Source organism: Salmo trutta, chromosome 39, assembly GCF_901001165.1.
Source record: "Salmo trutta chromosome 39, fSalTru1.1, whole genome shotgun sequence".
In the NCBI taxonomy this organism is placed as follows: domain Eukaryota; kingdom Metazoa; phylum Chordata; class Actinopteri; order Salmoniformes; family Salmonidae; genus Salmo; species Salmo trutta.
This window is the reverse complement of record NC_042995.1, coordinates 31073-46463: the sequence shown is the minus strand read 5'-3', so window position 1 is coordinate 46463 and position 15391 is coordinate 31073. Positions and strand designations below refer to the sequence as shown.

The 15391-nt window shown below is 47.2% G+C and overlaps 1 protein-coding gene across 5 annotated transcripts in view; it reads right to left on the bottom strand.

The window, feature by feature from the left end:
- Positions 1 to 682: 682 nt before the first annotated feature.
- The window catches only part of LOC115179302 (trafficking kinesin-binding protein 2), a 42272-nt gene continuing 27563 nt past the window's right edge, over positions 683 to 15391 (bottom strand). For 4 of the 5 annotated variants that reach the window (XM_029740698.1, XM_029740697.1, XM_029740700.1 and 1 more), the window contains 7 exons: positions 11505 to 11584; positions 11189 to 11359; positions 10735 to 11039; positions 9693 to 9887; positions 5053 to 5445; positions 4612 to 4711; positions 683 to 4467 (listed from right to left, as the gene is read on the bottom strand). In XM_029740698.1, coding sequence (XP_029596558.1) covers positions 3642 to 4467; positions 4612 to 4711; positions 5053 to 5445; positions 9693 to 9887; positions 10735 to 11039; positions 11189 to 11359; positions 11505 to 11584 — 2070 coding nt within the window. In that variant the 3' untranslated portion in view covers positions 683 to 3641. The remainder of the gene's footprint in view (positions 4468 to 4611; positions 4712 to 5052; positions 5446 to 9692; positions 9888 to 10734; positions 11040 to 11188; positions 11360 to 11504; positions 11585 to 15391) is intronic. The other variant, XM_029740699.1, reaches the window with a different exon arrangement.

The following is a 15391-nucleotide window of genomic DNA, read 5'->3' as shown; positions in this document are numbered from 1 at the left end:
GACGAGACCTACGACCTCTGTATAGAGCTACCCCGTGTGATGTGACCTACGACCTCTGTATAGAGCTGCCCCGTGTGAGACCTACGACCTCTGAATAGACCTGCCCCATGTGATGTGACCTACGACCTCTGTACAGAGCTGCCCCGTGTGACGAGACCTACGACCTCTGTATAGAGCTGCCCCGTGTGATGTGACCTACAACCTCTGTATAGATCTGCCCCATGTGACGAGACCTACGACCTCTGTATAGAGCTGCCCCGTGTGATGTGACCTACGACCTCTGTATAGAGCTGCCCCGTGTGACGAGACCTACGACCTCTGTATAGAGCTGCCCCGTGTGATGTGACCTACAACCTCTGTATAGATCTGCCCCGTGTGACGAGACCTACGACCTCTGTATAGAGCTGCCCCGTGTGAGACCTACGACCTCTGAATAGACCTGCCCCATGTGATGTGACCTACGACCTCTGATTCCCATCTGCTATCACCGCTTTATATGACATAATTTAACAATTAGTTTGTTTCCTAAACATTTACAAAACAGCCCAAGTGCTGCACTTCTGACAAACAAATGATGTACAAACACTAATAGAAGACTGAACTGACAAATGGTGTGGGGTGTAGTGTGTATGTACACACACACGTCCATTAGTTATAACACAATAAATATAACACAACCAAATCATTTCTCATGTCCTTTATTAAAACAAAAGCACCAAAAAGGTAATCTTGGGTATTTTATGAAGCATCGAGGAGAGGCGCCAGGTCGAAAACCAATATTGAACACTTCCAACGACACAGAGCCCATAAGAACCTCCACCATCACCCATCAGCTACATTCAATAGAGCCAACGATATGAGTCATAGAACTAGATTCAATAGAACGAACAGTGTCTCCACCCCTCTCCTCCTATACCTCCCCCATAGCAGAAACCCTAGTATAAAACGGATGCTCTTTCCTCGTGGTTACATAGGTAATAGGTATTACAACACACACAAGCCAACACAAAGCATTTCACTGTATTTAAAAATGACTTTTGGTTTGCACTGATATACAGTTTTAAAAACATGACAGCTTGGATTCCCTTTTCAATGGTTCACCACACAATGGAGGCACAAAATAAAAATTTAAAATGTCTACATGAAATACTAAATAACATATTACCTTTGATAATAATACAGTATTTGATGCTATAACCTAGTCTAAATATCAATATTTGTCACTAATAATATTTCCTAACTAGTGATCTCTGTAAAGCAGGTTAAAAAGTGCAGTACATGAGTGGGATAGGTCAGATGGACGGACGGTAAGAAAAGAGGTATAGCAGGGACGTCTGAGGGTCACACCAGGGGTCAAGTATGGGTCAAAGGGCACAGGGTCAAAGGGTCACACACTAGTCTAGCTAGCTTGAAATCCAGAACGTGTTTAGCTAGCATTCCACTTCATGTACTCTGTGTCATGTGAACACTGGAGTGGAATGAGAACACAGACTGGTACCCAGGCTCTAGTCTAGCCCCTCCCCACTTCACACTCCAGTAGACCTGAAAGGAATAACAATATGGGATTTCTTTGACCTTGACCTCTGATAGGCTAGCTGGAATTTCCCCATATTGCTTAGGCTCTGCCGCTATACCCATCAAGTCCTTTCAGATTTAAAATAAACAGCATTACAGGGGAAGGTACTAAAGGCCGTTAGTCTCATAGCTGTTCAATATCACACAACACCATGTTGCCCTCTACTGGCCGCTGAGTGAATAGAGTACCTTTTAAGACCATAACCACAGTAGTAGTGAACCATGCATTAGATGAGACTCAGAGCTAACCTGGATTAAAACATAGTACACCCACTACTACCTAGGATGCTGATGGCTCCCCGTTTGGGACCAAACCTCTTGTACCAGGGGCATGTTGAGGAGGTAAACGTTGTGGAACGTTACGTGATTCCTCATGTCAGAGGCATAGTTGTTCTGCATACATTTCTACTGGAACATTCCACAACGGTGTGCCCTAATGAACGCAGACCTGAGCCATGGGCCTGAGATAAGGGACTGTTCCTCAGCGGAGCTGTTTGGACCTGTGCTGTTAAAAAGCCTCTCCAGCGACTACCATGTTCTCCGTTTCCAGTCAATAACCATGTAACCTTCCATCCCAAATTGACCCCTAAGCCCTATGCACTTGTGGGGAGTTTGTCAGGATTTGACAGGTGTAAGCAATTTGGTAATAAATCTACCTTGCCCTCTGATAGGCTAGGTGGAAGTATCACCATATTGGTTATACCAATCAAATCCTCTCAGATCTCCACAAGCTGAGGAATAGTCCATCCCATCTGCATCCTAGCCTGGTTCCAGATCAGTATGTGCTGTAGCGGTATGGCAATAGCGGTATGGCAAGACCGCACAAACAGATCTGGAACCAGGCTAACGGCATCCCAAACAAAACCTACCGATCCCACTAAGTGTCTAATAAAATATACACATGGCTTTAAAGCAAAAACACCCAAACAGAACAAACAGGCTTCTCCTTTAAGGCTTTACAACCTCTTCCTTATGAGAGACCTGAGGAGGAGCAGCCTCGGACCTGTCAGTCAGACCACTACAGCCAATCACGCTGCACGGGCCAGGTGCAGAGGGCCAGGTGCATGCTGGGACCCGTAGGCAAAGAAGTGTGTCGTTTTCAGGACACACCATGCATTTCAGACACTGGTTGTAGCCTATTACAATGCACAGAGAGTTGCCCCTGACGACAGCAAAGCAAAAGGATCATTGTGTTAGTAGTAACACTGGGAAGGCTAGATTGTAGTTCCCTAGCAACGGGATGGCAGTAGTAAGGTGCATGGGCACCAGCCTGGTTCCTAAGAGAAGCTAAGGGGTGTAGCGAGGCTAGCTAGCGTATATACATGACAAACTGCTTTTAAAAATGAACTTTAGAAAGCTATTCAAACTACAGAACAACCAGCCCCTAGACAGTGAGGCTCTGGAGGCTCAAGCTCTCTCTTCACACTGCTCTTCTCTCATCCCCCTCATCTCTGTCCTCCTCGTCTCTCTCCCTCATCTCTTTCTCTTGCTTGTTCTTCCTCTCCTTGACACCACAGTCAAAATTCATTCTGCCACTTCCCCTTTTTACCTCTTTTTCTCTTCTTCCCCATCCCTCTAACATTCTCAAGCCCTCATCAACTTACTTATTCACTCTGTCATCTTCCCATCTTTTGAGCATCCAGAGCCTCACAGATGAATAACTACTGTAGCAGGAGCAGAGCGGAAGAGAGCAGGGAGAACCTCTAGCTACAGTGCCCCTAGAGGGCTGGAGGGGGAAGGCAGGCAAGGCTAGGAACAGCTAATAAAGCCCTTTGCTGTCAAGCTAATTCTTTGAAAATGGCATACATACCGTGGCATTAATGCAAATTTCCATTTTTAACAATATTGTGCTTTTAAAAAGAATTGATAAAAAAAGAAGAGGGTCTTTTATTCCCACTTGTTGCCCTTTTCTTCACCGAATATCAGTCTAAAAGAGATGCGGAGAAGGAGTGAGGCAGGGAGGGATGGAGGGGGGAAAGAGGGAGGAGAGAGGGTGTGGGCCCAAATGGTTCTGTTCAGTGCTGGCTCCCCTCCAAACCCTGCCTCCCTGTAGTGTCATAACTTCTTCAGCGTTTGAGTGAATGGGGTGGGGCATGGGAGGTGGAGGCGGGCCTAGCGCGGACAGAGCGCTGCCCCTTCAGGTTGCCCCAGAGGGGCGGGGCGATGGCGAGGGAGGTGGGTGGTTGAGGTGGGGCCTGTCCCGGATGGTGGGAGGGGCTTCCCCGCGCCGCTCCAATCATAGCTGGGAGGCTCTGGTTCCGCCGCAGGCCGTCCAATAGGCTGCCTCCGCCTGTGGCTAGGAAGGTGGCCGAGTCCTGACGCCCCAGGCCCTCCGACAACGGCTCCGCCCCCTGGAGTACCTTGACCAATCCCAGCCGGCGTAGCCTCTCGACTAAGTTTACATTAATGGGGTCGGGTTTGGCTTTGGATTTGATTCTGGGGCCGTGGCTGAAGCTATGTGAGGCGGTGTCAGGGCTGGGGAGGTTGGGGCGATGGGTGCGGCCAAACTTCAGCCCATACACATCCTGGAGGAAGAGCTCGGCCGGACGCGATGCCAGGAAGTTGTCACAGGTGGCTGGCGCTGAGGCGCGGGACTCAAAGGGCACAGGCGAGGGGGTCGGCGAGTGGGACGGGGAGTTGGGGGGTGTGCTGGGGAGGAGACGCTGGGGGAGTGGGGCTTTAAGGTGAGAGGGAGGGGGGGCGTCGGCAGTGGAGAGGGAAGCAGAGATGCCCCTCTCCAGGACCAGCTTGGCCAGGCCACAGGGGGCGGGGGGACGTCGAGGGGGGAAGGAGTCCACCCCCAAACTTAGCCTGCAGGGGGTCACCGGGGTGCTGGGGCCTGTCCTCATGGAGCTGGGAGTGTACTCTGAGACAGAAGACTGACAGTGGGAACTGAGAGAGACAAGACAATGTTACCCCACACAGCCATGTCATAAACACTACAGCACAAACACACAACACCAATCACCTTCATAGTCGTGTGTGTGTGTGTGTGTGTGTGTGTGTGTGTGTGTGTGTGTGTGTGTGTGTGTGTACCTGGAGGTAACCTGGGTGATGTCAGAGGGGTGCAGGATGCGGCAGGTTGTGAAGGTGTAGGTGGAAGACGTTGAACTCTGACATTTCCCCGGGTTATAAACTGAAGAGACAAAACACACCATTCAAACTTCCATCACAGACCAACGGCTTCCAATAACGACCCTTTTCAGTTTGTTATCTTGGGAAAGAATATTTTTAAATGATGTAATCCGTAGTAAGGGGAAACAGCACCAGTGGCCGCTCCACCACGTTGTTATGGTTGTTGTTGCTGAGCTGAGGAGCGTCGGGCAACATGGTGAAACATATTGTGATCTTCTATGGTGAGGACGATTATGTCAGAGGGGAAAAACAGTCTCCGTTGTTTGTAGTAACTTATTTGGTGTTTTAATATCGCAAACGGACGCGGCTGTTTCACAATTAAGGATTTTTTTTTTTACTTACCTGACGAGGATGTAGTAGTGGTAAGACTGGTGACAGTCAGGCTCTGGGATTGGACAGGAGCCATGGACGTGACAGTGACGGGCGGAGCCAAGAGAGCCGGGCTCCTGATGATGTCACAGGGGGCATTAGAGGTCATAGGGAGGTCACAGGTGATCGGGAATAGAGGGAGCTGTGGAGAGCCTGGTACTGGTAGGAAAACGGGAGACACGGGACACACCGGTGGCCCGTTCAATGGCAAACACTCCCTAATCCTCTCCCTGTTCTCCTCCGGTGTTGATGAGCACTGCACCTTGAAGGTGATCCCTCCTTCCTCCTCCTCCTCTTCCTCTTCCTCCTCTCCCTTCTTCTCCATCCTCTTCTCCCAGGCGTCTGTCCCTTCCTTCCCTCTGTTTCCTGAAAAGTCCAAAACCTTTGTTAGTGAGACTGCTAAACTATCATTTTAATAATATTAATAAGACATAGTACTTATGTAGCACATTTTCAATACCCAGTCAGTCATTTTACAATAGGCAAAATACACACACACACACACACACACACACAGCAAAAAAAGACACGTCCCTTTTTCAGGACCCTGTCTTCCAAAGATAATTAGTAAAAATCCAAATAACTTCACAGATCTTCATTGTAAAGGGTTTAAACACTGTTTCCCATGCTTGTTCAATGAACCATAAACAATTAATGAACATGAACCTGTGGAATGGTCGTTAAGACACTAACAGCTTACAGACGGTAGGCAATTAAGGTCACAGTTATGAAAACTTAGGACACTAAAGAGGCCTTTCTACGGACTCTGAAAAACACCAAAAGAAAGATGCCAAGGGTCCCTGCTCATCTGCGTGAACGTGCCTTAGGCATGCTGCAAGGAGGCATGGGGACTGCAGATGTGGCCAGGGAAATAAATTGCAATGTCCGTACTGTGAGACAGGACGGACAGCTGATCGTCCTCGCAGTGGCAGACCACATGTAACGACACCTGCAAAAGGATCGGTACATCCGAACATCACACCTGCAGGACAGGTACAGGATGGCAACAACAACTGCCCGAGTTACACCAGGAATGCACAATCCCTCCATCAGTGCTCAGACTGTCCGCAATAGGCTGAGAGAGGCTGGACTGAGGGTTTGTAGGCCTGTTGTAAGGCAGGTCCTCACCAGACATCACCGGCAACAACGTCGCCTACGGGCACAAAACCACCGTCACTGGACCAGACAGGACTGGCAAAAAGTGCTCTTCACTGATGAATCGAGGTTTTGTCTCACCGGGGGTGATGGTCGGATTAGCGTTTATCGTCGAAGGAATGAGCGTTACACCGAGGCCTGTACTCTGGAGCGGGATCGATTTAGAGGTGGAGGGTCTGTCATGGTCTGGGGCGGTGTGTCACAGCATCATCGGTCTGAGTGTTGTCATTACAGGCAATCTCAACGCTGTGCGTTACAGGGAAGACATCCTCCTCCCTCATGTGGTACCCTTCCTGCAGGCTCATCCTGACCCTCCAGCATGACAATGCCACCAGCCATACTGCTCGTTCTGTGCGTGATTTTCTGCAAGACAGGAATGTCAGTGTTCTGCCATGGCCAGAGAAGAGCCCGGATCTCAATCCCATTGAGCACATCTGGGACCTGTTGGATCGGAGGGTGAGGGCTACGGCCATTCCCCACAGAAATGTCCGGGAACTTGCAGGTGCCTTGGTGGAAGAGTGGGGTAACATCTCACAGCAAGAACTGGCAAATCTGGTGCAGTCCACGAGGAAGAGATTCACTGCAGTACTTAATGCAGCTGGTGGCCACACCAGATACTGACTGTTACTTCTGATTTTGACCCCCCCCCCCCCCTGTTCAGGGACACATTATTCCAATTTTGTTAGTCACATGTCTGTGGAACTTGTTCAGTTTATGTCTCAGTTGTTGAATCTTGTTATGTTCATACAAATATTTACACGTTAAGTTTGCTGAAAATAAACGCAGTTGACAGTGAGAGGACATTACTTTTTTTTCTGAGTTTATATACAGTTGAAGTCGGAAGTTTACATACAGTCGTGGCCAAAAGTTTTGAGAATGACAAATATTAATTTCCACAAAGTTTGCTGCTTCAGTGTCTTTAGATATTTTTGTCAGATGTTACTATGGAATACTAAAGTATAATTACAAGCATTTCATAAGTGTCAAAGGCTTTTATTGAAGATTACATGAAGTTGATGCAAAGAGTCAATCTTTTCAGTGTTGACCCTTCTTTTTCAAGACCTCTGCAATCCGCCCTGGCATGCTGTCAATTAACTTCTGGGCCACATCCTGACTGATGGCAGCCCATTCTTGCATAATCAATGCTTGGAGTTTGTCAGAATTTGTGGGTTTTTGTTTGTCTACCCGCCTCTTGAGGATTGACCACAAGTTCTCAATGGGATTAAGGTCTGGGGAGTTTCCTGGCCATGGACCCAAAATATTGATGTTTTATTCCCCGAGCCACATAGTTATCACTTTTGCCTTATGGCAAGGTGCTCCATCATGCTGGAAAAGGCATTGTTCGTTACCAAACTGTTCCTGGATGGTTGGGAGAAGTTGCTCTCGGAGGATGTGTTGGTACCATTCTTTATTCATGGCTGTGTTCTTAGGCAAAATTGTGAGTGAGCCCACTCTCTTGGCTGAGAAACAACCACACATGAATGGTCTCATGATGCTTTACTGTTGGCATGACACAGGACTGATGGTAGCGCTCACCTTGTCTTCTGCGGACAAGCTTTTTTCCAGATGTCCCAAACAATCGGAAAGGGGATTTATCAGAGAAAATGACTTTACCCCAGTCCTCAGCAGTCCAGTCCCGGTACCTTTGCAGAATATCAGTCTGTCCCTGATGTTTTTCCTGGAGAGAAGTGGCTTCTTTGCTGCCCTTCTTGACACCAGGCCATCCTCCAAAAGTCTTCGCCTCACTGTGTGTGCAGATGCACTCACACCTGCCTGCTGCCATTCCTGAGCAAGCTCTGTACTGGTGGTGCCCCGATCCCGCAGCTGAATCAACTTTAGGAGACGATCCTGGCGCTTGATGGACTTTCTTGGGCGCCCTGAAGCCTTCTTCACAACAATTGAACCGCTCTCCTTGATGATCCGATAAATGGTTGAATTAGGTGCAATCTTCCTGGCAGCAATATCCTTGCCTGTGAAGCCCTTCTTGTGCAAAGCAATGATGACGGCACGTGTTTCCTTGCAGGTAACCATGGTTGACAGAGGAAGAACAACGATTCCAAGCACCACCCTCCTTTTGAAGCTTCCAGTCTATTATTTGAACTCAGATCACTCTGTCATGCTGACTCCAGCCTTGTCCTCGTCAACACTCACACCTGTGTTAATTATAGAATCACTGACATGAGCTAGTCCTTTTGTGGCAGCGCTGAAATGCATTGGAAATATTTTTGGAGGATTCAGTTCATTTGCGTGGCAAAGAGGGACTTTGCAATTAATTGCAATTCATCTGATCACTCTTCATAACATTCTGGAGTATATGCAAATTGCCATCATACAAACTGAGGCAGCAGACTTTGTGAAAATGTATATTTGTGTCATTCTCAAAACTTTTGGCCACGACTGTACACCTTAATCAAATACATTTAAACTCAGTTTCACAATTCCTGACATTTAGTCCTAGTAAGAATTCCCTGTCTTAGGTCAGTTAGGATCACCACTTTATTTTAAGAATGTGAAATGTCAGAATAAGAGTAGAGAGAATTATTTATTTCAGCTTTTATTTCTTTCATCACATTCCCAGTTGGTCAGAAGTTTACATAGACTCAATTAGTATTTTGTAGCATTGCCTTTAAATTGTTTAACTTGGGTCAAATGTTTCGGGTAGCCCTCCACAAGCTTCCCACAATAAGTTGGGTGAATTTTGGCCCATTGCTCCTGACAGAGCTGGTGTAACTGAGTTAGGTTTGTAGGCCTCCCTGCTTGCACACGCTTTTTCAGTTCTGACCACAGATTTTCTATGGGATTGAGGTCAGGGCTTTGTCATGGCCACTCCCAATACCTTGACTTTGTTGTCCTTAAGCCATTTTGCCACAACTTTGGAAGTATACTTGGTGTCATTGTCCATTTGGAAGACCCATTTGCGACCAAGCTTTAACTTCCTGACTGATGTCTTGAGATGTTGCTTCAATATATCCACATAATTTTCCTCCCTCATGATGCCATCTATTTTGTGAAGTGCACCAGTCCGTCTTGCAGCGAAACACCCCCACAACATGATGCTGCCACTCCCGTGCTTCACGGTTGGGATGGTGTTCTGCGGGTTTGCAAGCCTCACCCTTTTTCCTCCAAACATAACGATGGTCATTATGGCCAAACAGTTCAATTCCACTGGAATTGTGATACAGTGAATTATAAGTGAAATAATCTGTCTGTAAACAATTGTTGGAATAATTACTTGTGTCATGCACAAAGTAGATGTCCTAACTTGCCAAAACTATAGTTTGTTAACAAAGAAATTTGTGGAGTGGTTGAAAAACGATTTTTAATGACTCCAACCTAAGTGTATGTAAACTTACGACTTCAACTGTATGTATGTATGTATGTATGTATGTATGTATGTATGTATGTATGTATGTATATATATTTATCAATTGTGAAATGTACATAGTGAATAAAAGTACCTCTCATGTCATATGTCTGTTCTTCGTCGCCTCCCTCTTCGTCTTCCTCCAGGTCGGTGAGGCGGTAGACGGCGTCGGCGAGAGCATCATGGGGGAGGGGCCGAAAGCCCTTGGTGACCACGCCCGGGTGGGGATCCAGGATGGTGCCCAGGTGAGGCTTGGCCAGCTGCTGCCAGTGGTGCAGAGTCAGAGAGCCTAGAGGGATCAGAGGTTAAAGGTTAGGGGTCAGGCGTCAAATGCGTTACTCACAGTCATAATATAATATTCACAGATGACAATTAGGAGTGTTACAGTTGACAGATATCATAATGTGACCAAGTGGGTTTAAACTCTGGTCTCAGGGAGCCTAGAGAGGTCAAAGGTTAGAGGTCAGGGATCAATGTGTAACATCACAACTAAACTAAAACTCCTAATTAATATCCTAATTACAAGAGTACCAGTATACAGATATGATAATATTGACATCATAGCTATTGGGTCAGGAATAACTCCTGGATAGATATCATAGCTACTGGGTCAGGAATAACTCCTGGATAGATATCATAGTTATTGGGTCAGGAATAACTCCTGGATAGATATCATAGCTATTGGGTCAGGAATAACTCCTGGATAGACGTCATAGCTATTGGGTCAGGAATAACTCCTGGATAGATATTATAGCTATTGGGTCAGGAATAACTCCTGGATAGATATCATAGCTATTGGCTGCATTCCAGGCCACCTACATTCAGTAACCACATCTCTAAGGCTGCGTTTAGACAGGCAGCCCAATTCTGATCTTTTTCTCACCAATTGGTCTTTTGTCCAATCACATCAGATATTGGTCTTTTGACCAATCACCTCTGATAAAATTGTGACAAAAAAAATCAGATTTGGGATGCCTGTCTAAACGCAGCCTAACATACTGAAATCTGATGCCTGACTGCAATGTAGAGGATGTGGCATTCAATCACTGGTTAATTTGTGCAGCGGGGCTGCTTATCGCACAGCCTGGAACGCGCCCATTATCATGACTACACTTAAAGCATGAACGTATCCTTACCCTCCATGGGCTTGACGATCTGCAGCTTCTCAGGCAGGAAGGTCTTAAAACAGCTGGACGAGACCGAGAACTCTGATAGGTTGGTGAAGGATGACATGACGCTGCTCATTGGTGAGCTGTAGCCACTCCCCTCCACATCTGATTCCACTCCCCCGGCCAGGGCCTCCAGCTTCTTATCGCGTTCCGCCTGGAAGAACTGCCGCTCGCACAGGAAATTCTGCCGCCGCAGGGAGAGGCGGTGCAGCGCCGACACGAGGTCATTTCCTCCTGGTGCGCCAGGCTTGCCGAGCGGGACCTCCTCCCTACTACAAAGACAGACACGCAACACAAACACATGCTTACCCAAATATACTCCTCTGTAGGCTCTAAATTCACTGAAATAAGTTTGAATTAAATCATATAAAATATTATGCTAAATTCTGTCTAACAATCAGCATCAACCTGGGTAACTCACTTGGCGCCGCAGTGTGATTGGTCGATTCCCTGTGCGGACAGGAAGGGCTGGGCCGTCATCACCAGGCAGCTGCCTCCCGAGCCGGGGATAGGGGGCGTGGCCATCGCCGCAGCTCGCTCTACCGACTCGTTGACCACGCGTACAGTCTGAAACACCCTCTTCTGGGAAACTCTGGGGATGGGGAGAGAGGGAGAAGGAGAGGAAGAGAGCTTCTGCTTTTATTGCTTTTGATCTTCTCTCTCTGTGTGTGTGTGTGTGTGTGTGTGTGTGTGTGTGTGTGTGTGTGTGTGTGTGTGTGTGTGTGTTCTATACTGACTTTTGGTCCTGGAAAGCCACCTCGTCCTCGACACTCAACTCTCTCCTCATGGTGCCCTCAATCTCTGCTGCCAGGGAGTCCTGAGACAGTCATTTACATTCATTAATAGGTACACACACTATTGGGCACACATATTCACACATAAATAGGATTGACATACACATATTCACACACACACACACACACACACACACACACACACACACACACACACCGGACGTGCATCTTACCCTTTAAAGATAATTTGATAGGTACCTAGATACATGGGCTCCAATACGATACAGGAACGATACGTTTTAGTTTGAAATGATTGAGTTTAATTAGAGAATGAATTGATGCACTAACATTTGCTGCATAAACACATTCATTTTCCATTCTAAATACAAATCTGCTGCTGATGGAGCTCATGAGCTGGGCCTCTCTGAGCTGGGCCTCTCTGAGCTGGACCTGTCTGAGCTGGACCTGTCTGAGCTGGACCTGTCTGAGCTGGACCTGTCTGAGCTGGACCTGTCTGAGCTGACTTCTGTGTCTGTGTGTAAATTATGTATGTCATTTAGGCACCTGATCTGAGCCATAAAGGAGACTAGGCATCTACCACCCCATGACCACTATCAGATTAGGTGGGCAATCTAGCCTGTTTTTTCTCCCCCCACTTTGGTTCTGAAATCCCCATCACCCACTGATTAACTTGATGTTTTTGCAGCTTAAGTGTTTGAGGTAGTAATGTATCAATATTTATTGTTTACAAATTAGCTATGACATAGCCAATGAATATATGGCACAACTTTGAATTTCACCCGTTTAATTTTTTTTATTGCGTGTTCTTCTCCCCTCGCTTCGACCACGCAGTGCGCCTCGCAGAAATGATTTGCTTTCCTTATTATTAAATTATCAACTTTACCCTGTATATCTAAAAATGACCATATACACTGATTGTTTAAAGCAAAACTGCCAAAACTAAAGTAACAGGCCGCCTACCTCACGCGACATCACATTAGTGGAAACCAAATCAAATTGTATTTGTCACATGCGGCGAATACAACATGTGTAGACATTACCATGAAATGTTTACTTATAAGCCCTTAACCAACAATGCAGTTCAAGAAATAGATTTAAGAAAATATTTCCCAAAAAAAAAATCTAATCAAAAAGTAACAATACATTTACATAACAATAACGAGGCTATATACAGGGGGTACCGGTACTGAGTCAATGTGGGGGCTATATACAGGGGGTACCGGTACAGAGTCAATGTGGGGGCTATATACAGGGGGTACCGGTACAGAGTCAATGTGGAGGCTCTATACAGGGGGTACCGGTACAGAGTCAATGTGGAGGCTATATACAGGGGGTACCGGTACAGAGTCAATGTGGAGGCTCTATACAGGGGGTACCGGTACAGAGTCAATGTGGAGGCTATATACAGGGGGTACCGGTACAGAGTCAATGTGGAGGCTATGTACAGGGGGTACCGGTACAGAGTCAATGTGGAGGCTATATACAGGGGGTACCGGTACAGAGTCAATGTGGAGGCTCTATACAGGGGGTACCGGTACAGAGTCAATGTGGAGGCTATATACAGGGGGTACCGGTACCAAGTCAATGTGCGAAGGTACAGGATAACCAAGGTAATTTGTAAAGTGACTATGCATAGATAATAAACAGCGAGTAGCAGCAGTGTAAAAACAAAGGGGGGGGGGGGGGTCAATGGAGATAGTCTGAGTGGCCATTTGATTACTTGTTCAGCAGTCTTATGGCTTGTGGGTAGAAGCTGTTAAGGAGACTTGGAGCTCCGGTATTGTTTGCCGTGTGGTAGCAGAGAAAACAGTCTACGACTTGGGTGACTGGAGTCTATGACAATTTATTGGGCCTTCCTCTGACACCACCTGGTATATTGGTCCTGGATGTCAGGAAGACCGCAGTGATGTACTGGGCCTTACAGTCAGATGCCGAGCAGTTGCCATACCAGGCTGGGATGCAACCGGTCAGGATGCTCTCGATGGTGCAACTGTAGAACTTTGAGGATCTGGGGACCCATGCCAAATCTTTTTAGTTTCCTGAGTGGGAAAAGGTGTTCTCGTGCCATCTTCACAACTGTCTTGGTGTGTTTGGACCCTGACAGTTTGTTGGTGATGTGGACATGAAGGAACTTGAAGCTCTCAACCTGCTCCACTTCAGTCCCTTCGATGTTAAAATGGGGGCCTGTTTGGCCCTCCATTTCCTGTAGTCCACAATCAACTCCTTTGTCTTGCTCACACTGAGAGAGAGGTTGTTGTCCTGGCACCACACTGCCAGGTCTCTGACCTCCTCCCTATAGGCTGTTTCATCGTTATCGGTGATCAGGCCTACCACTGCTGCGTCGTCAGTAAACATAATGATGTGTTGGAGTCGTGCTTGGCCATGCAGTTGAGGGTGAACAGGGAGTACAGGAGGGGACTAAGCACGCACCCCTGAGGGGCCCCAGTGTTGGCAGATGTGTTGTTACCTACCCTTACCATCTGGGGGCGGCCGTCAGGAAGTCCAGGATCCAGTTGCAGAAGGAGATGTTTAGTCCCAGGGTCCTTAACTTAGTGATGAGCTTTGTGGGCCCTATGGTGTTGAACACTGAGCTGTAGTCAAGGAACAGCATTCTCACATGGGTGTTCCTTTTGTCCAGGTGGGAAAGGGCAGTGGGCAGTGCGATTGAGATTGCGTCATCTGTGGATCTGTTGGGGCGGTATGCGAATTAGAGTGGGTCTAGGGTTTCTGGCATGATGGTGTTCATGTGAGCCATGACCAGCCTTTCAAAGCACTTCATGGTTACCGGCGTGTGTGCTACGGGGCGGTAGTCATTTAGGCAGGTTACCTTAGTGTTCTTGGGCACAGGGACTATGGTGGTCTGTTTGAAACATGTAGGTATTACAGACTTGGCCAGGGAGAGGTTGAAAATGTCAGTGAAGACACTTGGCAGTTTGTCCGCGCATGCTTTGAGTACACGTCCTGGTAATCCGTCTGGCCCCGCGAATTTGTGAATGTTGACCTGATTAAAGGTCTTGCACACATCGGCTACGGAGAGCATGATTACACAGTCCTCCGGAACAGCTGGTGCTCTCAGTGTTGCTTGCCGCAAAGCGACCATAAAAGGAATTTAGCTTGTCTGGTAGCCTCGCATCACTGGGCAGCTCGCAGCTGGATTTCCCTTTGTAGTACCTAATAGTTTTCAAGTCCTGCCACATCCAGAGCCGGTGTAGTAGGATTCAATCTTAGACCTGTATTGACACTTTGCCTGTTTGATGGTTCGTCTTAGCGCATAGCGGGATTTCTTATAAGCGTCCGGATTAGTGTCCAGCTCCTTGAAAGCGGCAGCTCTAGCCTTTAGCTTGGTGTGGATGAATCCTGTGATCCATGGCTTCTCAAGGCAGGCCTGGTTGTTGCTAGATATGTTTGCGTTGGAGACAATTTTAGCTAACCCTTTTCCTAACCTTAATCTAATTCTCCTAACCTGCTGCGAAAAGTATCTTCTGCTAGTAAAAACCGGCAGACCTGAGGTTCCACTAATTCAATACAGCCTCCTGCCCAACTTCCACATAACATAATAACTTGGATAGCTCATGTGTGTGCTAGAAAGCAGGCCAGGTCGTGCTAGGTATCAATAGCCAATCCACTAGGGGTTGGAAGCTATAGTGAGCTTAGATTGGTCAATAGCGCCACTATGTCGCAGAGTATTTGCAAAAAGTTCAGCTTTCCCCATTTTTAATACCGCCCTGTTCATGCTTCCTCGACCATGCTCGCATCACCCAACGGTCCCCCCACCCACTTCACTCCATAGAAAATTCATGTTGTTTCATCACCCCCAGCGTGTTACGTGGAAATGCATGTTACCTCGAGTTGATCAGCATGTGAAGCTG